Raw genomic sequence first — 27,436 nt, 5'->3', positions numbered from 1 at the left:
GCATACATAGAGGCGAGTGGCCTCATTCGTACCACTGAATAAGGCCTACAGGTAAGTAAACCAACATAGACTCCAATGTGTATCCATACCATACAATACCATGGACGTGTATAATCCAGTTATTAGCGCAAGTGGAAGGAGGACCCAACGCGTGTCGCCCCACAAAGGAGGCTTCGTCAGGGTTACTGAGATACTGATGCCACCGCTCTTCAGAGTCACCGGGTCTCGTGCTGCGCAGCGGAACCAAAAGTGGCTTTAGGCAAAGTTTATGGAGCATCAGAATGAGGTTTCTTAAGGCCCCGTCTCACTTAGCGACGCTAAAGCGATCCCGACAATGATACGACCTGTCAGGGATCGTTGCTGCGCCGCTATGTGGTCGCTGGTGAGATGTCAAACAGTGAGATCTTCCCAACGATCGCTGCTGCGATCTCACTGTTTGACATCTCACCAGCGACCTGTAGCGACCTGTACAACGATGTCACATGGGAGCTATTATGACGATTCAGTGTCCGAGTCGTCAACGAGGTCGTTGGTAAGGTGTCAAACACAGCGATGTGTGCTACCCAGCGGGACCTCAACGATCAAAAAAGGTCCAGGCCATTCCGACACGACCAGCGATCTCACAGCAGGGGCCTGGTCGCTGCTACGTGTCACACATAGCGAGATCGCTACTGAGGTCGCTGTTGCGTCACAAAACTTGTGACTCAGCAGCGATCTCGCTAGCAATCTCGCTTAGTGAGACGGGGGCTTTAGCCTTTGGTCGTCTCATCCCTTCATTATCTACAAGATCCAGTTATGTAGGTAAACTAGCGGCTTTTCTTGGTACTGCAACTAAAAGCAATAAAAAGGACTGAGCTGTAATGCTGGATACAGCTGTAATTATATGTTATACTAGATGGTGGTCCGATTCTAACGAATCGGGTATTCTAGAATATGTATGTGTAACGTATTGCGCAGCCCACGCTGTACATAGCAATGTGGGCATGATATCCCTGTAAAAAAAAAAAAAAGAAAAAAAAAGAATTAAAATAAAAAATAGTTATATACTCACCTTCCGTTGACGCCTGGATCCAGGAAGCGGTTACCAACGCTTGGGATCCACCGAAGCTCCGCCGAGCCGCTCGCCATCTTCCGTTCCCAGGATGCATTGCGAAATTATCCAGATGACTTAACGGTCTCGCGAGACCGCTAAGTCTTCTGGGTAATTTTGCAATGCATCGCCGGGAACGGAAGGTGGCGGCCGGCGCGAGCAGCTCGGCGTACTACAGAGGATGAGTATAGCAGGTTTTTTGTTTTTTTATTATTTTTAACATTACATTTTTTTACTATTGATGCCGCATAGGCTGCATCAATAGTAAAAAATTGGGGACACACAGGGTTAATAGCAGCGGTTACGGAGTGTGTTACCCGCGGCATAACGCGGTCCGTTACAGCCGGCATTAATCCTGTTTGCGCGGTGACCGGAGGGGAGTATGCGGGCGCCGGGCACTGAGTGCGGGGAGTAAGGAGCGGCCATTTTCTTCCGGACTGTGCGCGTCGCTGACTGGTCGTGGCAATAGTCGTGGGCGTTTTGCCACGACCAAACAGCGACTTGGATTCCATGACAGACAGAGGCCGTGACCAATGAATATCCGTGACAGACAGAAGGACAGACAGACAGAAAGACGGAAGTACCCCTTAGACAATTATATAGTAGATAGTCGTGTTACACTCCCCTCACAAGTGTACAAGATATTATACAGTCACCATGTGACAAGTGGGCCTGTGTAACTTCAAATGCCAGGACTGAATTTTAGTCCCAGTCCGGCCCTGGTGTCACCTGTGAGTCTTGTGCAGGAGGGATGTGCCCATGCACGAGTGTGAACGCGCAGGATGCCCTTAGTATGGTAGCCATTCTCCATGGCACGGGCACTACCCCACCCTGCAGGGAGCACAGGCCCCACCCCCCAACCCGCTGCAGGGAGCCCAGGCCGCCCCCGCACACACTGCCCCTGCCCCCGGCTGCAGGGAGCACAGGCCGCCCCCGCACACACTGCCCCTGCCCCCGGCTGCAGGGAGCACAGGCCGCCCCCGCACACACTGCCCCTGCCCCCGGCTGCAGGGAGCACAGGCCGCCCCCGCACACACTGCCCCTGCCCCCGGCTGCAGGGAGCACAGGCCGCCCCCGCACACACTGCCCCTGCCCCCGGCTGCAGGGAGCACAGGCCGCCCCCGCACACACTGCCCCTGCCCCCGGCTGCAGGGAGCACAGGCCGCCACCGCACACACTGCCCCTGCCCCCGGCTGCAGGGAGCACAGGCCGCCCCCGCACACACTGCCCCTGCCCCCGGCTGCAGGGAGCACAGGCCGCCCCCGCACACACTGCCCCTGCCCCCGGCTGCAGGGAGCACAGGCCGCCACCGCACACACTGCCCCTGCCCCCGGCTGCAGGGAGCACAGGTCGCCCCCGCACACACTGCCCCTGCCCCCGGCTGCAGGGAGCACAGGCCGCCCCCGCACACACTGCCCCTGCCCCCGGCTGCAGGGAGCAAAGCCGCCCCCGCACACACTGCCCCTGCCCCCGGCTGCAGGGAGCACAGGCCGCCCCGCACACTGCCCCTCCCCCGCTGCAGGAAGCACAGGCCGCACCGCACACTGCCCCTCCCCCGCTGCAGGGAGCACAGGCCTCCCCCGTACACTGCCCCTCCCCCCCTGCAGGGAACACAGGCCGCACCCACACACAGCCTCCTGCTGCAGGGAGCACAGGCCGCCAGCCCCTCACCCGGGGCAGGGAGCACAGGCCGCCAGCCCCTCACCCGAGGCAGGGAGCACAGGCCGCCAGCCCCTCACCCGAGGCAGGGAGCACAGGCCGCCAGCCCCTCACCCGGGGCAGGGAGTACAGGCCGCCGGCCCCTCACCCGGAGCAGGGAGCACAGTCCTCCCTGGATAGCAGACAGCATCCACTTACCCTTTTCAGCCTCTCCATGAGGACGCTCTTGTTTCCGCCGCTGTCCAAATTCCGCTTCTTTAGCTCGGCCTTCAGGTCGATCACACGTAGCTCGCTCAGCTTCTTCGTATCCACCTCTGCTCTGACATCTGAGGAAAGCTGCTCGTCCGCCATGTTGCACAATATGCAGAAACAGATGTGTAATTGGCGCTAATCAACGAAGCCCTAAAGAAACGGTAAATGCTAGACTGTATTGGCTCCTTCCAGGTGTGACGTCATTTCCGAGGGCGTGTCCTATCGAAACGGTAAATGCTAGACTGTATTGGCTCCTTCCAGGTGTGACGTCATTTCCGAGGGCGTGTCCTATCGGGAGGGGGCGTGTTCTGAGTTCACATCATGGGCGTATTTTCTACGGTATTTACCAAGGCTGCAAAGGAAAGCAGCATGATAGCTTGTGGAAGCCATGGCTCTTGGAGGTTAGTGGTTTCAGGGTGAAAAATGCTACTTGCTGATCGTTATTGGGGGGGAGGCCCTGTGGTGGTCGACTTACTTGTCTGTGCTGGGGGGGCGACATGTTGCAGGTTACTGTGGGGGACCCCTGTGGTGGGATTTTGGGGGTGCTGCTGGCTATTGTGGGGGGGACCCCTGCGGTGGGATTTTGGGGGGTGCTGCTGCTGGCTATTGTGGGGGGACCCCTGCGGTGGGATTTTGGGGGGTGCTGCTGCTGGCTATTGTGGGGGGACCCCTGCGGTGGGATTTGGGGGGTTCTGCTGCTGGCGGCTATTGTGGGGGGACCCCTGCGGTGGGATTTTGGGGGGTTCTGCTGCTGGTGGCTATTGTGGGGGAACCCTGCGGTGGGATTTTGGGGGGTTCTGCTGCTGGCTATTGTGGGGGGACCCCTGCGGTGGGATTTTGGGGGGTTCTGCTGGTTATTTTGGGGGGTTCTGCTGCTGGCGGCTATTGTGGGGGGACCCCTGCGGTGGGATTTTGGGGGGTTCTGCTGCTGGTGGCTATTGTGGGGGGACCCCTGCGGTGGGATTTTGGGGGGTGCTGCTGCTGGCTATGGTGGGGGGACCCCTGCGGTGGGATTTGGGGGGGTTTTGCTGCTGCTGGCTATTGTGGGGGGACCCCTGCGGTGGGATTTTGGGGGGTGCTGCTGCTGCTGGCTATTGTGGGGGGACCCCTGCGGTGGGATTTTGGGGGGTGCTGCTGCTGCTGGCTATTGTGGGGGGACCCCTGCGGTGGGATTTTGGGGGGTGCTGCTGCTGCTGGCTATTGTGGGGGGACCCCTGCGGTGGGATTTTGGGGGGTGCTGCTGCTGCTGGCTATTGTGGGGGGACCCCTGCGGTGGGATTTTGGGGGGTTCTGCTGCTGCTGGCTATTGTGGGGGGACCCCTGCGGTGGGATTTTGGGGGGTTCTGCTGCTGCTGGCTATTGTGGGGGGACCCCTGCGGTGGGATTTTGGGGGGTTCTGCTGCTGCTGGCTATTGTGGGGGGACCCCTGCGGTGGGATTTTGGGGGGTTCTGCTGCTGCTGGCTATTGTGGGGGGACCCCTGCGGTGGGATTTTGGGGGGTTCTGCTGCTGCTGGCTATTGTGGGGGGACCCCTGCGGTGGGATTTTGGGGGGTTCTGCTGCTGCTGGCTATTGTGGGGGGACCCCTGCGGTGGGATTTTGGGGGGTTTTGCTGCTGCTGGCTATTGTGGGGGGACCCCTGCGGTGGGATTTTGGGGGGTTCTGCTGCTGCTGGCTATTGTGGGGGGACCCCTGCGGTGGGATTTTGGGGGGTGCTGCTGCTGGCTATTGTGGGGGGACCCCTGCGGTGGGATTTTGGGGGGTTCTGCTGCTGCTGGCTATTGTGGGGGGACCCCTGCGGTGGGATTTTGGGGGGTTCTGCTGCTGCTGGCTATTGTGGGGGGACCCCTGCGGTGGGATTTTGGGGGGTTCTGCTGCTGCTGGCTATTGTGGGGGGACCCCTGCGGTGGGATTTTCGGGGGTTCTGCTGCTGCTGGCTATTGTGGGGGGACCCCTGCGGTGGGATTTTGGGGGGTTCTGCTGCTGCTGGCTATTGTGGGGGGACCCCTGCGGTGGGATTTTGGGGGGTTCTGCTGCTGCTGGCTATTGTGGGGGGACCCCTGCGGTGGGATTTTGGGGGGTTCTGCTGCTGCTGGCTATTGTGGGGGGACCCCTGCGGTGGGATTTTGGGGGGTTCTGCTGCTGCTGGCTATTGTGGGGGGACCCCTGCGGTGGGATTTTGGGGGGTTCTGCTGCTGCTGGCTATTGTGGGGGGACCCCTGCGGTGGGATTTTGGGGGGTTCTGCTGCTGCTGGCTATTGTGGGGGGACCCCTGCGGTGGGATTTTGGGGGGTTCTGCTGCTGCTGGCTATTGTGGGGGGACCCCTGCGGTGGGATTTTGGGGGGTTCTGCTGCTGCTGGCTATTGTGGGGGGACCCCTGCTGTGGGATTTTGGGGGGTGCTGCTGGCGGCTATTGTGGGGGGGACCCCTGCGGTGGGATTTTGGGGGGTGCTGCTGGCGGCTATTGTGGGGGGACCCCTGCGGTGGGATTTTGGAGGGTGGTGCTGCTGCTGGCTATTGTGGGATTTTGTGGAGGGGGGGACTACTGCTGGCTATTGTGGTGGACCCCTGTAGTAGGCGACCTGCCTGTGTGAGGGGGCGACCTGCTGCAGGCTATTGAGGGACCCCTCACCTGCTTGTGGGGGGGCGACCTGCTGCAGGCTATTGGGGGTGACCCATTTTAGTGGGGGGCAACCTGCTTGTGGGGGGGTGACCTGCTGATGGCAATTGGGGGGACCCTGTGGTGTGATTTGGGGGCGACCTGCTTGCGGGGGACCCCTTTTAGTGAGGGTGACCTGCTTATGGTTGGGTTTGGGGAGGCGACCTGCTTGTGGCAGGACCCCTTTTAGTGGGGGCGACCTGCTTGTGGAGGGGTGACCTGCTGATGGCTATTGATGGGCCCCTGTTGTGGGGTTTAGGAGTGACCTTCTGGCTATTGGGGGGGGGGGGGGGACCCCTGTGGTGGGGTTTGGAGGTGACGTGCTGCTTACGGGGTGGACCCCTTTTAGTGGGGGTGACCTGCTGCTGGCTATTGGGGGGACCCTTGTATTGGGGTTTGAGGGCGACATGCTTGTGGTCGGGTTTTGGGAGGGCGTGACGTGCTGTCTATTGGGAGGACCCTTGTGGTTTGATGTGGGGGGCGACCTGCTTGTGGGGGGGGGGAGACCTGCTGAAAGCTATTGGGGGACCCCTGTGGTGGGATGTGGGGAGGCGACCTGCATGTGAGGGGTCACCTGCTGCAGGCTATTGAGGGGGACCCCTGTGGTGAGATTTGAGGGCAACCTGCTCGTGGGGTGCTACCTGCTTGTCGTGGAATGTGGGGAGGCGACCTGCTTGTCGTGGAATGTGGGGAGGCGACCTGCTTGTCGTGGAATGTGGGGAGGCGACCTGCTTGTCGTGGAATGTGGGGAGGCGACCTGCTTGTCGTGGAATGTGGGGAGGCGACCTGCTTGTCGTGGAATGTGGGGAGGCGACCTGCTTGTCGTGGAATGTGGGGAGGCGACCTGCTGGTCGTGGAATGTGGGGAGGCGATCTGCTGCTGGCTATTGGGGGGGGGGGGGGGATCCCGTGGTGGGATTTGGGGACGACCTGCTGCTTTCGGATGAAACCCTTTTATTGGGGGGTGACCTGCTGCTTACTGGGGGATCCCTTTTATTGGGGGGCAACCTGCTTATGGGTTGGATTTGTGGGGGCTGATGAGGGTTTAAGCTGGGTGGGGGGTGGACATCCGAAGGGGGGGGGGGTGCTGGGTGGGGAGGTCCGCGTCCGATGGGGGTTGGACGTCCGATCGGGGTTTGTTCTGGGTGGGGAGGCCGCATCTGGGGGTTTGTGCTGGGTGGGGGGGTCTGCGTCCGATGTGGGTTTGTGGGAGTTGGACGTCCGATGGGGGTTGGACGTCCGATTGGGGGTTAAGCTGGGGTGGCGTTTGATGGGGGGGGGGGGGGAGTCTGATGGGATTTATGGTTGGGGAAGGGGGCATCATATTTGGATTTATGCTTGAGGGGAGGGAATTTCTGGTGGGCTTTGGATTTATGCTGTGGGGTCCGCTGGTTAATGTGAGGTGGGGGTTTACTGGGGGAGCGAGGTTATGCTCTGTGGCCCTCTCATTGCCAGAGAGAGTAAAAATAATCCCAAAATATTCTTTAACTATATAAATAGTAAGAAACTAAAAAATGACAGTGTTGGCCCCCTTAAAAATAGTCTGGGTGAAATGGTGGATGAGGATGAGGAAAAAGCCAATATGCTAAATGACTTTTTTTCATCAGTATTTACAAAAGAAAATCCCATGGCAGCCAATATGACTAGTGATAAAAATTCCCCATTAAATGTCACCTGCTTAACCCAGCAGGAAGTACAGCGGCGGCTAAAAATAACTAAAATTGACAAATCTCCGGGCCCGGATGGGATACATCCCCGAGTACTGCAGGAACTAAGTACAGTCATTGATAGACCATTATTTTTAATCTTTAAAGACTCCATAATAACAGGGTCTGTACCACAGGACTGGCGTATAGCAAATGTGGTGCCAATATTCAAAAAAGGGGCAAAAACTGAACTCGGTAATTATAGGCCAGTAAGCTTAACCTCTACTGTGGGTAAAATCCTGGAGGGCATTCTAAGGGATGCTATGCTGGAGTATCTGAAGAGGAATAACCTCATGACCCAGTATCAGCACGGGTTTACTAGGGACCGTTCATGTCAGACTAATTTGATCAGCTTCTATGAAGAGGTAAGTTCCGGACTGGACCAAGGGAGCCCAGTGGACGTAGTGTATATGGACTTTTCCAAAGCTTTTGATACGGTGCCACACAAAAGGTTGTTACATAAAATGAGAGTAATGGGGATAGGGGAAAATATGTGTAAGTGGGTTGAGAGCTGGCTCAGGGATAGGAAACAAAGGGTGGTTATTAATGGAGCACACTCGGACTGGGTCACGGTTAGCAGTGGGGTACCACAGGGGTCAGTATTGGGCCCTCTTCTTTTTAACATATTTATTAATGACCTTGTAGGGGGCATTCAGAGTAGAATTTCAATATTTGCAGATGACACTAAACTCTGCAGGGTAATCAATACAGGGGAGGACAATTTTATATTACAGGATGATTTATGTAAACTAGAAGCTTGGGCTGATAAATGGCAAATGAGCTTTAATGGGGATAAATGTAAGGTCATGCACTTGGGTAGAAGTAATAAGATGTATAACTATGTGCTTAATTCTAAAACTCTGGGCAAAACCGTCAATGAAAAAGACCTGGGTGTATGGGTGGATGACAAACTCATATTCAGTGGCCAGTGTCAGGCAGCTGCTACAAAGGCAAATAAAATAATGGGATGTATTAAAAGAGGCATAGATGCTCATGAGGAGAACATAATTTTACCTCTATACAAGTCACTAGTTCGACCACACTTAGAATACTGTGCACAGTTCTGGTCTCCGGTGTATAAGAAAGACATAGCTGAACTGGAGCGGGTGCAGAGAAGAGCGACCAAGGTTATTAGAGGACTGGGGGGTCTGCAATACCAAGACAGGTTATTACACTTGGGGCTATTTAGTTTGGAAAAACGAAGACTAAGGGGTGATCTTATTTTAATGTATAAATATATGAGGGGACAGTACAAAGACCTTTCTGATGATCTTTTTAATCATAGACCTGAGACAGGGACAAGGGGGCATCCTCTACGTCTGGAGGAAAGAAGGTTTAAGCATAATAACAGACGCGGATTCTTTACTGTAAGAGCAGTGAGACTATGGAACTCTCTGCCGTATGATGTTGTAATGAGTGACTCATTGCTTCAATTTAAGAGGGGACTGGATACCTTTCTGGAAAAGTATAATATTACAGGGTATATATATTAGATTCCTTGATAAGGCGTTGATCCAGGGAAGTAGTCTGATTGCCGTATGTGGAGTCGGGAAGGAATTTTTTTCCCCATGGTGGAGTTACTCTTTGCCACATGGGGTTTTTTTGCCTTCCCCTGGATCAACATGTTAGGGCATGTTAGGTTAGGCTATGGGTTGAACTAGATGGACTTACAGTCTTCCTTCAACCTTAATAACTATCTCTATCTCTATCTCTATCTCTATCTCTGGTTGATGTGGGGGGGGCTAATGCTTCATTGGGGTACACAAAAAAAACATGTGTGTATGCTGCTTATGCTATGCAAAAAATGAAAAATTAGGTATTTCCCTGTAGAGTAGGCTACACCACCAACTGGCACGAAGCTAATCCGTTTTAGCTTAATGTCAGTAGGAGGCAGACATGGGTCTGGACCGCCCAGCCCAGTTTCTGACTTAGGTTTTGGGGGGGGGGGTTTATTAACGATTTTCCTTTTTCTTATTATTTATTTTTTTTTTTTTCAGATATGGCTTTTGAGGGCGACAGTGGAATTGTCACTCTAATCTCCCACCTAGTATTGTCACTACCGTATCATCTGTGGTCTACGAGGCAAGGCCCTAACACATCAAGAGTGTTTGTGGTTTCCCAGAGGACGGTCCATGCCACGAATCCCCCTATCCTCTCGCCCCCCCAGAGCCAGATAGAGTAGGGAGGGAAGACGAATCCGTTATGTGCCAGCTGCCGAAAAGTCTGCGTCCAGGTTATTCCATGCCCATCTTCATCATCGGTCTGCGAAGAATGATTTGTGATCTTCAGGACAGGTATATCCTACCAGGCAGTGAGGGGGCTACTTTAAAAAAAAAAAACAAAAATGGAAAGGACAGGGCAAATATGTCCTAGTTTTCCCCTGAGCAATATGGACGTCTCCTGGGGAAACCTTCCTATTCATGCAGCCTCCATGTTTTCCAGAGGCTCCTGTGACTCTGCTTTTAAAATATCCAGGCTTCGGTCTAGGCCTTCTCTGGTGGCCGGTCCACACCGCCCGTGCCCTGAACAATCATGCACGCCAACTTCCTAGTGCGTCCTACTCTGCGCCTATCAGTTTGAGTACTTTGCTTCTGCAACAGAGGACTAAAGTCTGCCTCCCAAGAGATCTGCTGTTCAATTTTGGTGGTTTTGGAAATGTTCTGTCCAAAAAAACGACGGGACAACTCTCCGACCCGCCAGGAAAAGACGAGACCTTCCTTTAGACCAGCCCTCTCCTGGCATCCATGAACCCTCCAGCACTGGTCTGCTAGGCCTGGATCTAGCAGACTCTCTTCGACATGATGGGGCGTTCCCACCTTGGATGTTTCTCAGGGTCGGCTGCCGTGTCCTTCACAATTCAAGGCCGGTATTATGATCTCTGGTCCAGGACACCGAAACCTCAGACACCGGAGGCCGGCCTGGGGGGTGCAGAGCCACATACCAAACCGACAGTCCGGCCCGCATGCATCAACAGCATATTACAGTTTTACAATACTTTAGAAATGCATAAAATGAAACAAGCAAAGGCATAAAGTTATTCGATGCAAAAAAAATGCAGTTTTATAAAATTTGAAATGTTTCTATATCTAATCTTAAAATTATATTTATCCAGTGTTTCTATAAGTAAAAGTCTGAGATTTCTGTGGGAAATGGTCATTTGTTCCTCTTAAACCAGTTCTGAATGTAAATAAAACATTGCCCTGATTAAGTCTCCACATTGTATTTTAGCCTTTCATTTTATGTGTAGGGCAGGACAAGCTCATGATGTATCTGTGTAACACATGTAAGGTGCTATAATAACAGCCTTAGGCCGGCCTCACACTAGCGAGTTTTACGGACGTATGAGCGCATAAACTACGTCCGTAAAATACGCATTAAACATGGCCCAATGATTCCCTATGTCCCAGCTCCTATCTGCCGTATTTTACGGATCCGTAATATACGGTCTTGTACGGCCGTAGAAAATCGCAGCATGCTGCGTTTGTCACCGTGTTGCGCAAAAAAATCGCCAATGAAAGTCAATGGGTGCGCGAAAAATACGGATTACACACGGACCAGCAGTGTGACTTGCGAGAAATACGCCAGACATCTCCAGACAACGCCAGGTGCAAGGAATTGAGCCAAGCCCTCAATCATGAATCCCAGACATGCTAATTAGCTCAAAAAGCCACACAGACATCCCGGAAGTCTGGTGCTCGCCTCCACAGAGTTGCATGCATCATGGCCAGTCTAATTAATGTGGACATGCTCCTCATCCTGGTCCAAGAAAGGCCAGAAATATGGGACCAGCGGGATCCAAACTACTCCAACCGGGCCAGGAAAGAGGCAGCTTGGAGGGCCATCTGTGGCCTCCTATTCCCTGATTATGCCCAACGGCCACGTGCGGAGCAGACAAGACTAAGTAAGTACACTCATGTATTCCCCAGATTTGACTTTACAAGATGCTTTCCCTACATGATGACTTGAATAATCATTTTTAGATATCTGTGTCATTTATGGCCATTTTGTCAAATCCCAAAGCTGATTAACATGGCCAAGTGTTTATGTACATAGGTAATCTTGATGTTGCGCGGATAAATATTTCTTGGTACTCATACCTCGTCCAGAGGGGTGTTGCCCCTTGTCTTTATTTGTCCTAAATTGTCACATTAGGCTAATTCTTGCAGAAGGCATTTTTATTTCACATTCACAATCCAACCTAATGTATGTTTGCAAGAACAGGGTTCTCTCCCCTCCCAGTCTGTGACTGTAAAGTTTCCAACTGTGACCGATATATAGACCACTGCATGTAACCCCTTTCACATCTGCTGCACCATGTAAATAATGGTGCAAGAAACCCCCCCCCCCAAAAAAAAAAAAAAAAAAAAAAACACTGACAACTGTAAGAAGCTATGTTCCTACTGATCTTGCTCAATATTTTTGAACATGTAATTGCAGTGGATGATGTAATGACACGATGGCGCAGCATCCGGGACCAATACCGGCGTGAAAGACAGCAGCGGGCAAGAAGTGGGTCATCAGCCCCACTCAAGAAGCGGAAATATATCTACTATGACCGTCTTTCATTTTTGGATGTCAGTATGAATCTGAGGCAGTAAGTAATAACCACTCCACACATTTTGAGTGATAATCAATCTTATCTTGTTATTTTTACGGTTCTTACATTGCCAATTACATCTAAGGATGTGTAAATATAGTGCAACATATAATGTAAACAAGGCTAAATTCAAAAAGGATCCTGGATGAGAGAGGACCCTGCCCGCCAAACATCACTACCTACTACAAGGGATGGATGAGAAGGTAGTAGGCGAGATTAGAAATGTTCATGCAGTGGTTTGTTAGTTGGTTTGTTACTGGATGTTCTGTGATTGTTTGAAGATGTGGGTCTTCCTGTTTTTGTTTGAGCTTGAAATGTTAGGCCACATTATGATGTGTTGTGATAGTGTTGTTAACCTTTGGTGTGATCCCACAGAAAAATCTGGTATATTCATGTGTGAATTTGAGATAAGAGTGGAGTAGATAAGGAGATGTTGGTCTGATATGAGGTTGTGTGTCTGTTTTTTTCCACAATATAGCTCACAGATGTGTAATTAAACAATGGTCAAAAAAGAATACCTTTTTTTTTTTGCCTTTTATTAACAGAACACAGTCTAACCTCACAGAGAGGGAGACCGGGTCGGAATCGGAGGCTCTGATCGATCCTGTAAGTGTTGATGAAGAGGTGGCAGGCCCATCTTTCCAAGCTTCAGCATCCATCCTTGAGGACCCATCAGCATCATCATCACAGCAGGCAGCAGCAAGTGAGGAAGATGCAGCAGCACCACCACCCTCAGCACCACATGATGCTGAAAGGCCTGAGGAACATGCCCAGAGCAGCAGCCCTTCACACCCACTGGTGTCATCCCCACAGGCAGCTGGGCCTTTACGGAGAGCCCGCCGAAGGAGAGAGCTGCAAGCAACAAGAAATGATGTTGACGCTGGGGTCCTCAATTATTTGGCCAGGGCAGCAACGGATGATGGAGAGGAGGCCTTTGCCCGCAGCCTTGCCCGTTACCTTAGACCCCTTCCCCGTGAGGTGAGGCTACGTGTGAGAGGGTGTATGCAAATCCTGATTGATTTAAGCACAGCTCCAAATAACCCCTATGAGGTGTTTGAATATCTTGAGCGAAGGCAGCTTTCCCAAACCAACCTCTTGCGCCTTCAATTCCCTCAACAGGAGCAAGATCAATCAGGATTTGCAGCACCTCCTCCACGTATGCCTCCACCTCAACCCCTCCCACCACCAAATATACAAAGGCCATCAGTCTACCAAATGGCAGCCTACAACCCCCAATCCCAATATGGCCACTTTTCCAGACCCAGTGATGTAGGCTGGTCCCAACCTGGGTTTGGACAACATGGCCATTTTGGGCTTGGGTATGATGCAAGCCAATATGTACGTCAGCATGAGGCACAGAGACAATTGGCTTATGGACACCACCCAACTGGCCAATATGGACAAGGCCAGTATTCTGGGCCACAAGCCAGTGCATCCTCACAGGATGAAGTCACATTGTCCCAACAAAGGCCCCCTGACCAGGACCCAGAGCAGGCACCATCTCCCCCGCCAACTTACAGGGATTTGTAATGTATTGTTGTTTTGTGGCCTAATCTTTATATTTGTGAGCTGCCTACCATGGTTTTGTGTTATTTTTGGCACCATTTAACCTTTTCTGTTTTTTTATGGTTTTAAACTTCACCCTAAAAAAGGAAAAGTAACATATGAAAAAAATATGTTAACAGGGAAACCAAAAAAGGGTGGTTATTTAACTAAAATGTTTTTGAAAAAGCTAAATGATGTTTTGGTCCAAATCATTATTGCATCACACACATATTCTAGAAACATAAACATAGGGTCAATAAGGAAACACAACACACACAGTACTTTTTCTGGGGCCTAAAAAATTATATTTGACAAAGACATCAAGAAAATAAGAAAATTACAACTGAGAAACAGCATAATCTTGCCAGGGAGTAGAACCCTGAGGAGATACAAAATAATTTGTCAAAACATCCCTAACTTTGATTCCAGAAAGGGGACGGCGCGGAGGAGGGCCATGTGGTGTTGGCCTAATTAGACTACGCAACATGTGTTCATCATTACCATCTGCAAAGCAATCATGTATGCGGGTAAAGTTGTGCAAAATGACTGATGCTTTGATAACTTCAGTGACGGTAGCCTCACTGAGCTGTATGGCAGTCTGGAGGACACGCCATTTTGCCACCAGAATACCAAATGCACACTCAACCAGTCTCCGCGCCCTAGAAAGGCGCAAATTAAATATCCTCCGACGGTGGTCCAGGTTGCGCCGGGGATAAGGCCTCATGAGGTGTCTGGTCAGTTGGAACGCCTCATCACCAACCAAAAAAAAAGGCATTGGTTCTGCAGTGGAGCCTGGGAGTGGTTGTGGTGGTGGGAGATGTAACTGGTTGTCACGTAGCCGCCGACCCATTATAGACGAATTGAATACCCTAGAGTCTCCAGTTCGGCCATAGGCCCCAATGTCTACAATTATAAACCTGTAGTTACTGTCAACTACAGCTAACAGTACTACAGAGAAAAACTGCTTATAGTTGTAGAATTGGGAGCCAGAGTTCGGCGGCTTACGTACCCGGATATGTTTCCCATCCACCGCTCCAATGCAGTTTGGGAAGTCACAATTCACCTGGAACCCATGGGCTATTTTGAGCCAATCAGCCTGTTTTGGCTCAGGCATCACAAGGTCCTTGAGTCTATCCCATATTTGCCGACATGTTAAACGCACAATGCCAGAAATGGTTGATTGGCCAATCAAAAACTCCAGGTGGAGTCCCGCAAATGACAATCCAGTGGCCAGGAATCTGAAAGAGAAACACATACCAAAAAATTACATATGGTTCAAGAGTGCACACAAAACATTTTTCATAAAAAAAAACCCAAAAATGCTGGGACAAACCAAAATTCAAAAGGGAGCTTAAATAAAATATTTTAGGATCTTTGTCACATCTGCTTGTGACCTAATGTACACATATTCTGGGGCAAAAATAAAGGAAACAAACCCATAAATACAACAAAAGGTATGTGAGGATGTAGAATACATACCGTAATGTAAGGAGAAGACGTTCCTCGGCGGAGATGGCTTTGCGCATCATTGTGTCCTGAAATGTTATTCCTGGGCGTAATATCTCCAACAATCTGTCAAATGTTTGGATTGTCATGCGGCAGTAGAGATAGAACTTTTCTGGATGTTCCCGCAGAGCTGTATATAGCCGATGAAAATGGCCTTTAGTGAGGCGTTGGGTCAACAGAGGATGCACCCACATTCTTCTGCTCCTCCTTCGCGGATCCACAATCACAGGGTATGGCTGGCCAAACCGATGCGACAAGACCCAGTTAAACAAAACCCGCTGTGTTGGGGTGAACTGCAGGTGGTCAGACATGGTCCAAATGTTAACACAACACTCCAACAGATGGCAAACCACAAAATGACCATATGGGAGGGAGCCACCTGTTGTAGGGGCCTTAAATAGGGTTGATGATGGTAATTTAAATCAAGTTCAGCCTCAAAAACCGTTAATTGTCCATTTTGTCAAGTTGCGTGAAAAAAACGCAATACGGTGGACATACGGATTACATACGCAACATTACCTGCGCAAAATACGCCACCACACCTTGCCTACGGAGTTCGTACGGATCACCGTATTTCGAAGCTTGAGGCGTATTACGGCCGTAAAAAACGGACCGTAATTTTATACGCTGAGTGTGAGGCCGGCCTTAGGCTGGTTTCACACCAGCGTTCGGCAGGGCTGCGGATGGCAGCCTTCGTCCTCCGTTAAGGCTACTTTCACATTAGCGTCGTGTGACGCACGTCTCAATGCGTCATTTTGTAGAAAAAACGCATCCTGCAAAGTTGCCCACCGCATGCGGTTTTTTTTTTTCTCCATAGACTTGCATTAGCGACGGATTGCCACACGTCGCATCCGACGGATGCGTCGTGTTTTGGCGGACCGTCGGCACAAAAAACGTTCCATGTAACGTTTTTTCGTGTGTCGAGTCCACCATTTTTGACCGCGCATGCGCAGCCGTAACTCACAATGGGCCAAGGATGCGTTGTAAAACTGCCCACATTGTTCTACATAAACCACACTGTCCGTCGGGCCGACGGTTTGCGACGGCCCGTACCGACGGACTAGTGTGAAAGTAGCCTAAGCCCCGCTCACTGCCACACCTCTTCCTTCAGTTTCGCCTACGTTTGCATGCGTCCTGCATACCCTATCTTTAACATTGGGTACGCAGGCCAAGCGGATGCCTCCGCATGCGTTGTTTTAACGCTGCGCCGACCGCAATAAAATGCAACATGTTGCGTTTGACGCAGTTCAGCGCATCGTCAAAATGAGGCATGCCTGCGTACCCAATGTTAAAGATAGGGGACGCATGCAGACGTAGGCGGAGCTGAAGGAAGAGGTGCAGCAGTGGGCGGGGCTTAACGGAGGAAGAAGGCTGCCGAACGCTGGTGTGAAACCTGCCTGAGACAGGTAAACCACTTTTGAAACCATGTTCACTTGTACAAGCTCTTAGCGACGGGGCCAATTTTTTTTTAAATCTGACCAGTGTCACTTTATATAGTAATAACTTTGGAATGCTTCAACATCCCATTGATTTTGAGATTTTTTTTTTTTTTTCGTGACATATTACACTTTTCGATAATGGTAAACTTGGGTTAATATGTTTTGCTTTATTTTGTGAGAAATCGGAAGTTTTAAAAATATTAAATTTTGAATGATATTCCCTTTAAAGGGAACCTGTCTCCCCCCCCCGGCGTTTTTAACTAAAAGAGCCACCTTGTGCAGCAGTAATGCCGCATTCTGACAATGTGGCTCTTTTAGTTCTGGGTGCTGTAACTGCCAAAATAATCAGTTTTATAATTTGTCAGAAATACCTTGTCTTCAGTCAAGGAGGCAGGCCTTACCCCCTTGCTTTAGACACCACACAGCCGTCACTCACATCTTCTTGGCGCCGCCTCCTTACCGCTGTTTTGAAATGATGCGGCGCCTGCGCTCTTTTCTCTTGCCTTGGGCAGGCGCAGTGAGCGCTGGCCGTCTGTCCTCTGTGCGTACGTAAGCCCTGCCTCTGCATCCCAGCCCCGCAGTGTCTTATGATTTATTCATACTATGGGGCTGGGATTCCTGGGCATGCGCATTGCTTGTCTAAGCCTCTCACCCTCTCCCACCGCCTGCTACAGCGTGTGCGTCCTCAGGTGATCCCTTCTCCGTGCAATCGCCTGGAACCTTGCCAAATCCTCACAGCTGGTGTGTGTGTCTGTGTGGGTGGCAGGCGGTGGGAGAGGGTGAGAGGCTTAGACACGCAATGCGCATGCCCAGGAATCCCAGCCCCGTAGTATGAATAAATCATAAGACACTGCGGGGCTGGGATTCACAGGCAGGGCGTACGTACGCACAGAGGACAGACGGCCAGCGCTCACTGCGCCTGCCCAAGGCAGGAGAAAAGAGCGCAGGCGCCGCATCATTTCAAAACAGCAGTGAGGAGGCGGTGCCAAGAACATGTGAGTGACAGCTGTGTGGCGTCTAAAGCAGGGGGGAAAGGCCTGCCTCCTTGACGGAAGACAAGGTATTTTGGACAAATTATAAAACTGATTATTTCGGCAGTTACAGCACCCAGAACTAAAACAGCCACCTTGTCAGAATGCAGCATTACTTCTGCACAAGGTGGCTCTTTTAGTTAAAAACGCCTGGGGGGGGTTACAGGTTCCCTTTAAGGCCGGAGTCACACTAGAGAGGAATACGGACGAGTGCTATGTGAGGAAAAAAAAAAAAATCGCATAGCACTCGGACCAATGTTAATCTATTGGGCAGCTCCCATCACTTTTTTTTTTTCACGGCCATATTATATGTGCGAGTGAAATTGCAGTATGCTGCGATTTGCACCGTATATCAGCCGAGACTTGCCAATGAAAGTCTATTTGTGCAAGAAAAACTCGCACCACACCGGCCATCAGTGTGACTTGCGAGAAATACCCAACGGTGTCCTTTGAAAGGCTGACAATTCAGGTGCAGTGTACAGTAAAATCACACTGACAGCTTACAATAGAATAGATATATACACATAGTATAGGTGTATATAAAATCTAAAGAGATACATTACAGACCAAAAATTTGGACACACCTCATTTAAAGATTGTACAATTTTCATAGTCATGAAAATACAGAAAATTCACACTGAAGGCATCAAAACTATGAATTAACACATGTGGAATTATATACTTAACAAAAAAGTGTGAAACAACTGAAATTATGTCTTATATTCTAGGTTCTTCAAAGTAGGCACCTTTTGCTTTGATGACTGCTTTGCACACTCTCTTGATGATCTTCAAGAGGTAGTCACCGGAAATGGTTTTCACTTCACAGGTGTGCCCTGTCAGGTTTAATAAGTGGGATTTCTTGCCTTATAAATGGGGTTGGGACCATCGGTTGTGTTGTGCAGAAGTCTGGTGGATACACAGCTGATAGTCCTACTGAATAGACTGTTAGCTGCTTTGTTTCTTGCCATAATACAAATTCTAAGTAAAGATAAATGAGTGGCCATCATTACTCTAAGAAATGGTCAGTCGGTCCGAAAAATTGGGAAAACTTTGAAAATGTCCCCAAGTGCAGTGACAAAAACCATAGCGCTGCAAAGAAACTGGCTCATATGAGGACCGCCCCAGGAAAGGAAGACCAAGAGTCACCTCTGCTTCTGAGGATGTTTATCCGAGTCACCAGCCTCAGAAATTGCAGGTTAACAGCAGCTCAGATTAGAGACCAGGTCAATGCCACACAGAGTTCTAGCCGCAGACATCTCTACAAAAACTTTGTGCAGCAGGCCTTCATGGTAAAATAGCTGCTAGGAAATCACTGCTAAGGACAGGCAACAAGCTGAAGAGACTTGTTTGGGCTAAAGAACACAAGGAATGGACATTAGACCAGTGGAAATCTGTGCTTTGGTCTGATGAGTCCAAATTTGAGATCTTTGGTTCCAACCACCGTGTCTTTGTGCAACACAGAAAAGGTGAACGGATGGACTCTACATGCCTGGTTCTCACCGTGAAACATGGAGGAGGTGTGATGGTGTGGGGGTGCTTTGCTGGTGACACTGTTGGGGATTTATTCAAAATTGAAGGCATACTGAACCAGCATGGCTACCACAGCCTCTTGCAGCGGCATGCTATTCCATCCGGTTTGCTTTCAGTTGGACCATCATTTATTTTTCAACAGGACAATGACCCCAAAAACACCTTCAGGCTGTGTAAGGGCTATTTGACCAAGAAGGAGAGTGATGGGGTGCTACGCCAGATGACCTGGCCTCCACAGTCACCAGACCTGAACCCAATCGAGATGGTTTGGGGTGAGCTGGACCGCAGAGTGAAGGTAAAGCATCTCTGGGAACTCCTTCAAGATTGTTGGAAGACCAGTCCCGGTGACTACCTCTTGAAGCTCATCAAGAGAATGCCAAGAGTGTGCAAAGCAGTCATCAAAGCAAAAGGTGACTACTTTGAAGAACCTAGAATATAAGACATATTTTCAGTTGTCTTACACTTTTTTTGTTAAGTACATAATTCCACGTAGTTTTGGTGCCTTCATTGTGAATGTACAATTTTCATAGTCATGAAAATACAGAAAAAATCTTTAAATGAGGTGTGTCCAAACATTTGGTCTGTACTGTGTGTGTGTATATATATATATAAATATATATCTCACACGGACAGCAGAATAGCCGATAGTTAATTTGTCAGCGTTTTCTGCTAAGAGATGCAGTAACCATGCAGAAATTTCCTCAAGCAAATCTTCAACGTGCGCACATAGCCTTAACCATTTAGGTACTTAAGTCACTTGACAGCAGCATTTAAGGGGTTTAAACAGCCAAGGTCAGTGCCAACACTGATTGTGGCTGATGCAGAATTTTGTCAGCTATATTGTACAGCCAACAGCTGCAGGATTGCCACCTGTCTGGGGATGCTATTCTCTTAGGCTACTTTCACACTAGCGTTAACTGCAATACGTCGCAAATGCGTCGTTTTGCCGAAAAACCGCATCCTGCAAAAGTGCTTGCAGGATGCGTTTTTTCAGCATTGACTAACATTAGCGACGCATTGACACACGTCGCAACCGTCGTATGACAGTTGCGCCGTGTTGTGGTGGACCGTCGGGAGCAAAAAACGTTACATGTAACGTTTTTTGCTCCCGACGGTCCGCTTTTTCCGACCGCGCATGCGCGGCGGGAACTCCGCCCCCACCTCCACGCACTTCCCCGCACCTCACAATGGGGCAGCGGATGCGCTGGAAAAATGCATCCGCAGCCCCCGTTGTGCGGCGGAGACAACTCTAGCGTCGGGGACCTCGGCCCAACGCACTGCGACGGACCGAGCCCGACGCTAGTGTGAAAGAAGCCTTACATCTCAGATCAGTAAAAAGGTGTATTGGTCATTAAAGGGCCACTGTCACCCCCCCCCAGGCGTTATAAACTAAAAGAGCCACCTTGTGCAGCAGTAATGCTGCAGTCTAACAAGGTGGCTCTTTTAGTTTTTGATTAAGTTATTACCGCAATAAAACGTTTTAAAAATTGGCCAAACGTACCAGCTATTGTACTGGGAGGCGGTCCGAATCGTTCTCTCTGTATCCCCCAACTGCCGTCACTCTTGTCTTCAGGGCCGATGGTACCCGCCCCCTGCGCGCTGTTTCTTCTTAAATCCGGCGCCTGCGCTGTGCGTGCCTGCCTGGGGCCTGCGCAGTCTTCATTGTGAGTCACAGCTCAGACGCAGGGTGCCTGACTGCGCCTGTGCGGGCAGTGCGGCCACCCTGTGACTGACGCCCCGCCCCGCACTGTGTTATTCATTATGCTCAGTGCGGGGCTGGCATTCCTGGGCATGCGCACTGCGCTGTCCAGGCCCTCTCCCATCTACCCCTGCTCCCCCGCCTTACGGAATTGCTATTTTCGGCTGCCGCATTCCAGACGCTGGTGAGAATTAGCGTCTATTGCGGCAAGCTGCTATGTGTTTGTATGTTTTAATCAGGAGCGGATTATATGAGGGTCAATCTGTGCGGTAGCCCAGGGCTACCGCACAGATTGACCCTCTGTGACTGTGAATGCCCGCCGACATGTGCCCCCGGACCCGGTGGCCAGAGAGAGGGGGCCCGATTGCTGGACAATGGGGCAATGCTGGAGAGACACTGGGGGCAATGCTGGACACACTGGGGGCAATGCTGACACACTGGGGGCAATGCTGGACACACTGGGGGCAATGCTGGACACAATGGGGGCAATGCTGGACACAATGGGGGCAATGCTGGACACAATGGGGGCAATGCTGGACACAATGGGGGCAATGCTGGACACACTGGGGGCAATGCTGACACACTGGGGGCAATGCTGACACACTGGGGGCAATGCTGACACACTGGGGGCAATGCTGGGCACACTGGGGGCAATGCTGACACACTGGGGGCAATGCTGACACACTGGGGGCAATGCTGTCACACTGGGGGCAATGCTGGACACACTGGGGGCAATGCTGACACACAGGGGGCAATGCTGACACACTGGGGGCAATGCTGACACACTGGGGGCAATGCTGGACACACTGGGGGCAATGCTGTCACACTGGGGGCAATGCTGACACACAGGGGGCAATGCTGACACACAGGGGGCAATGCTGACACACTGGGGGCAATGCTGACACACTGGGGGCAATGCTGGACACACTGGGGGCAATGCTGTCACACAGGGGGCAATGCTGACACACTGGGGGCAATGCTGGGCACACTGGGGGCAATGCTGACACACTGGGGGCAATGCTGTCACACTGGGGGCAATGCTGACACACTGGGGGCAATGCTGACACACTGGGGGCAATGCTGACACACTGGGGGCAATGCTGGACACACTGGGGGCAATGCTGTCACACAGGGGGCAATGCTGACACACTGGGGGCAATGCTGGGCACACTGGGGGCAATGCTGACACACTGGGGGCAATGCTGACACACTGGGGGCAATGCTGTCACACGGGGCAATGCTGGACACACTGGGGGCAATGCTGACACGGGGCAATGCTGACACACTGGGGGAAATGCTGACACACTGGGGGCAATGCTGGACACACTGGGGGCAATGCTGTCACACTGGGGGCAATGCTGTCACACTGGGGGCAATGCTGACACACTGGGGGCAATGCTGACACACTGGGGGCAATGCTGGACACACTGGGGGCAATGCTGTCACACGGGGCAATGCTGGACACACTGGGGGCAATGCTGACACACAGGGGGCAATGCTGACACACTGGGGGCAATGCTGACACACTGGGGGCAATGCTGGACACACTGGGGGCAATGCTGACACACTGGGGGCAATGCTGACACACTGGGGGCAATGCTGGGCACACTGGGGGCAATGCTGACACACTGGGGGCAATGCTGACACACTGGGGGCAATGCTGACACACTGGGGGCAATGCTGTCACACTGGAGGCAATGCTGGACACACTGGGGGCAATGCTGACACACAGGGGGCAATGCTGACACACTGGGGGCAATGCTGACACACTGGGGGCAATGCTGGACACACTGGGGGCAATGCTGTCACACTGGGGGCAATGCTGACACACAGGGGGCAATGCTGACACACAGGGGGCAATGCTGACACACTGGGGGCAATGCTGACACACTGGGGGCAATGCTGACACACTGGGGGCAATGCTGGACACACTGGGGGCAATGCTGTCACACAGGGGGCAATGCTGACACACTGGGGGCAATGCTGACACACTGGGGGCAATGCTGGGCACACTGGGGGCAATGCTGACACACTGGGGGCAATGCTGGGCACACTGGGGGCAATGCTGACACTGGGGGCAATGCTGACACACTGGGGGCAATGCTGACACACAGGGGGCAATGCTGACACACTGGGGGCAATGCTGGACACACTGGGGGCAATGCTGTCACACTGGGGGCAATGCTGACACACAGGGGGCAATGCTGACACACAGGGGGCAATGCTGACACACTGGGGGCAATGCTGACACACTGGGGGCAATGCTGACACACTGGGGGCAATGCTGGACACACTGGGGGCAATGCTGTCACACAGGGGGCAATGCTGACACACTGGGGGCAATGCTGACACACTGGGGGCAATGCTGGGCACACTGGGGGCAATGCTGACACACTGGGGGCAATGCTGGGCACACTGGGGGCAATGCTGACACTGGGGGCAATGCTGACACACAGGGGGCAATGCTGACACACTGGGGGCAATGTTGACACACTGGGGGCAATGCTGGACACACTGGGGGCAATGCTGTCACACGGGGCAATGCTGACACACTGGGGGCAATGCTGACACACTGGGGGCAATGCTGACACACTGGGGGCAATGCTGGGCACACTGGGGGCAATGCTGGCACACTGGGGGCAATGCTGACACACTGGGGGCAATGCTGACACACTGGGGGCAATGCTGGACACACTGGGGTAATATGCTGGACACACTGGGGGCAATGCTGACACACTGGGGGCAATGCTGACTCAATGGGGGGAATGCTTACTCAATGGGGGCAATGCTGACACACTGGGGGCAATGCTGACACACTGGGGGCAATGCTGGACACACTGGGGTAATATGCTGGACACACTGGGGGCAATGCTGACACACTGGGGGCAATGCTGACACACTGGGGGCAATGCTGACACACTGGGGGCAATGCTGACTCAATGGGGGCAATGCTGGACACAATGGGGGCAATGCTGGACACACTGGGGGCAATGCTGTCACACTGGGGTAATATGCTGGACACACTGGGGGCAATGCTGACACACTGGGGGCAATGCTGTCACACAGGGGGCAATGCTGGACACACTGGGGGCAATGCTGACACACTGGGGGCAATGCTGGACACACTGTGGGCAATGCTGACACACTGGGGGCAATGCTGACACACTGGGGTAATATGCTGGACACACTGGGGGCATTGCTGGACACACTGGGGCAGATTGCTGGACACACTGGGGCAGATTGCTGGACACACTGGGGCAGATTGCTGGACACACTGGGGTAATATGCTGGGGTGTGCATTATACTGCATCAAAGAACAATAAACGTTGAGGGGGTGAGCATTATTATACCGCACTATACTATACGTGGCACTTAAATACGTGGCACTGAAATGCGTGATACGTGGCACTGAAATACGTGGCACTGAAATACGTGGCACTGAAATGCGTGATGCGTGGCACTGAAATACTGGAAAAAATATTTCAATGAAATAAAAACAGACAATTTTTGACACATACATTATTTTACGCATTTGAAAACCCTCGACCTGCAAAATAAATAAAAAAACAAACCAAATTAATACTCCCTGGCCCTGTTCGCAGCAATCCAAAGAGGGTCCCACGTGGATCTGCCATGGAGAACAGACACATCCGGAGATGTCTGCTCTCCACGGCTGCAGCAACACACTGACAGGTGCTCCGGCACCTGTTAGAGTGTTACTGCGCATGCGCGAGAGTTTACCGGCGTTCATTTACCCCGGGACTCTCGCTTTACGGCACTACAGCGTGGGAAAGTTGACCCGCACCTGTAGTGCCGTAAATAGAGACGCCGGCGCCATTGAACTCCGGAACAGTACGCGATACACTGCTAGGAGCTTCGCTTCTGGCAGTGTATCGCCGGAGAGCAGGAGATCGGCGTGGGACACTCAATTTTGGATTCTGCGGACAGGGAGTATGTATTTGGGTTTTTTTGGGGGGACTTTTTCCCTAGGGCGAGGGATTCGCGTACTTGTATGTGCTGTATGGTGAGTATATACTCTATGTTATATGTACTGTGTGTCATGTATGTTACGTTTCTTGTATATGTATTGTGTACGTTTAAGTTTTGTGTTATTTACAATTGTGCTAAGTTGCCGGACACAGGCACAACTCTCCCATCAAAATACGGTATGGGAGTAGTAGTCCCATACGGCGACTTAGCACAATTTGGCGGCACTATCGTCGCATGGGGACACACACACGAACACAAATGTACACAGACACATAGACAGACACACACACATACATACCAGATTGATCAAGCGCCCGACATCGATCCCCATGCGACGATATGCCTCCATGATGACAGCCACAACACTCCGCCCACGCACTTCCGCCCACGGAATTCCTCCCGTTTCCCCAAAATTCCTGCTGCAGCGGTTTCTCCACCCATAACCGCAATAAAACCTGCAGATATTATTTGATCTGCGGGTTTCACAGCGGGTTTGATCCTCACAACGGAGGTCTGTGGGTGAAGAACCGCTGCAGGTACGCACAAAGAAGTGATATGCTGTTGGTTTTAAACCGCTGTGTTTCTGCGCGGTTTTTCCCGCGGCATGTGCACAGCGGTTTGCGGTTTCAATAAGTTTACATGTTAATGTAAATGTAAACGCTATGGAAACCACAGCGGAAACGCAGCTGCAAAAACAGCAAAGTCTGAACATGGCCTTAGTATGCATTATTTACCTGTCCCGTTCCAACAATGCGCGATGTTCTGTCCACAACATACTCTGCCTGTGACGTTCAGTTCATAGGGCCCCCGCCCTGTGACTGAACAGTCACAGGCCGAGGACACGGAACACGTAGTGGCATGCATCGGTGGAACGTGGCACAGGTTAATATAGCAAGTCCCGGGGCAATTAACTATCAGATCCTACAGCTACTACAGCCCCTGACCCCAACAGTGCGCCGATGTCCCCGCCTGCTCAGGCCACCAGCACTCGGCGCCCATTACAGCCACGCACAGCCGGCCGCACTCATCACAGCCGACCGCACTCAGCAACGCCACCCTCACTCAGCACCGCCGCACTCGGTCAGTAGATCCTGAGAGAGAAATATTTTAACAACATATGGCAGAATGTAAACAGTAACAGTCAGAATGGGTGCATAACATTACCACGGAATGGTGGCGCAGAATGGGAGAAGCACATGGCATGATGGGGACGCAGGATGGAGCAGCATATGACAGGATGGGGCCGCAGGATGGAGCAGCACATGACAGGATGGGGCCGCAGGATGGAGCAGCACATGACAGGATGGGGGCGCAGGATGGAGCAGCACATGACAGGATGGGAGAGCAAGATGGGAGCAGCACACGTGCACGCTGCAAACTGCAGCACATAGATAAAAAAATCACAGCAGCACATGTACATGAATCGGCCATGTGAAAATACAGACAAATATAAATTTCTCAAAAATATTTTTTCATAAAAAATTTTTCAAAAATTTTTTTTTTCATAAAACTTACAGTTAAATGGAGATTCTTAGCGCATAAATTGGCCAATTCATGTATGCCCATCAACCACGGCAAGGTGATCTCCCCCTGATGGGTCCTACTCTACTGTAATTTAACTGTAAGTTTTATGAAAAAATATTTTTGAGAAATGTATATTTGTCTGTGTTTTCACATGGCCGATTCATGTACATGTGCTGCTGTGATTTTTTTATCTATATATATATAGATATTTATATACATATTTTTAATTTTTTCATTTAAAAAAAAAAATTAATGGAACCTTTAATTATCATTAGCAATATGTCTACAGAGTGGTGTAATGTTCAACCGTCTGCGTATATTGCTCCACAGCGCAGCATAATGTTCCAACATAAACTTACTTTGTTACATAGTGCGGTATAATGTTCCCCCATCACCGTATGTAGTTGCATGGCACAGTGCGGTATAATTGTCCACCATCTGCGTAAATTGCTCCACAGTGCGGTTACATTTTTACACCTTCACCGTATATCGGTCCACAGTGCGGTATCATAATGCTCACTTCGCACTGTTTATTGATGTGCAGTAAGGTATCCTAATGCTTCCCGCTCGCCTTTTAGTGATCATCCGCGCGGTATAGTAATGCTGAACCCTCACCGTGTAATGTTTTGCAGTATGGCATAATAATGCTCCACCATGACCGTTTATTGATCTGCAGTGCGGTGTAATAATGATCCCCCCTCACCGTTTATTGATCTATAGTGCGGTATAATAATGCTCCAACATGACCGTTTATTGATCTAAGTGCCACGTATCACATATGTAAGTGCAACGTATTTCAGTGCCACGCATCACGCATTTCAGTGCCACGTATTTCAGTGCCACGCATTTCAGTGCCACGTATTTCAGTGCCACGTATCACGCATTTCAGTGCCACGTATTTAACTGCCACGTATAGTATAGTGCGGTATAATAATGCTCACCCCTCAACGTTTATTGTTCTTTGATGCAGTATAATGCACACCCCAGCATATTACCCCAGTGTGTCCAGCAATCTGCCCCAGTGTGTCCAGCAATCTGCCCCAGTGTGTCAGCATTGCCCCCAGTGTGTCCAGCATATTGCCCCGTGTGTCCAGCATATTACCCCAGTGTGTCAGCATTGCCCCCAGTGTGTCAGCATTGCCCCCAGTGTGTCCAGCATATTACCCCAGTGTGTCCAGCAATCTGCCCCAGTATGTCAACATTGCCCCCA

The 27,436-nt window shown here is 51.2% G+C and overlaps 2 protein-coding genes across 15 annotated transcripts in view; one reads left to right on the top strand and one right to left on the bottom strand.

Moving 5' to 3' along the window:
- The window catches only part of LOC143766726 (scaffold attachment factor B2-like), a 593,416-nt gene extending 590,199 nt beyond the window's left edge, over nucleotides 1-3,217 (bottom strand). For all 14 annotated transcript variants that reach the window (XR_013213635.1, XR_013213632.1, XM_077254619.1 and 11 more), the window contains exon 1: nucleotides 2,948-3,217. Coding sequence is in view for 12 of the 14 variants with exons in the window: in XM_077254619.1 (XP_077110734.1) it covers nucleotides 2,948-3,100 (153 nt within the window). In the remaining 2 variants the exon portion in view is untranslated. The remainder of the gene's footprint in view (nucleotides 1-2,947) is intronic.
- On the top strand, nucleotides 3,077-13,674 carry LOC143796748 (uncharacterized). Its single transcript, XM_077281045.1, has 6 exons — nucleotides 3,077-3,162; nucleotides 3,263-3,402; nucleotides 9,363-11,266; nucleotides 11,803-11,959; nucleotides 12,508-12,775; nucleotides 13,648-13,674. The coding sequence occupies exons 3-6, from the start codon at nucleotides 11,086-11,088 to the stop codon at nucleotides 13,672-13,674; spliced, it is 633 nt and encodes a 210-aa protein (XP_077137160.1). The 5' UTR covers nucleotides 3,077-3,162; nucleotides 3,263-3,402; nucleotides 9,363-11,085.
- The last annotated feature ends 13,762 nt before the right edge of the window (nucleotides 13,675-27,436 follow it).

The sequence above is a fragment of the Ranitomeya variabilis genome, chromosome 1 (genome assembly GCF_051348905.1).
Source record: "Ranitomeya variabilis isolate aRanVar5 chromosome 1, aRanVar5.hap1, whole genome shotgun sequence".
Taxonomy (NCBI): domain Eukaryota; kingdom Metazoa; phylum Chordata; class Amphibia; order Anura; family Dendrobatidae; genus Ranitomeya; species Ranitomeya variabilis.
The sequence above is the reverse complement of the archived record's forward strand: the minus strand, read 5'-3'. Positions and strand labels throughout refer to the sequence as shown.

Excerpts from the sequence above, each read along its gene's own strand:
- LOC143796748 (XM_077281045.1), top strand. The coding sequence starts at position 11,086 with ATGGCCAGTCTAATTAATGTGGACATGCTCCTCATCCTGGTCCAAGAA. Across the intron at positions 11,267-11,802 it reads TGCGGAGCAGACAAGACTAA|TGGATGATGTAATGACACGA; the intron begins GTAAGTACACTC and ends ATGTAATTGCAG. Across the intron at positions 12,776-13,647 it reads CACTGGTGTCATCCCCACAG|GGAAACCAAAAAAGGGTGGT; the intron begins GCAGCTGGGCCT and ends ATATGTTAACAG.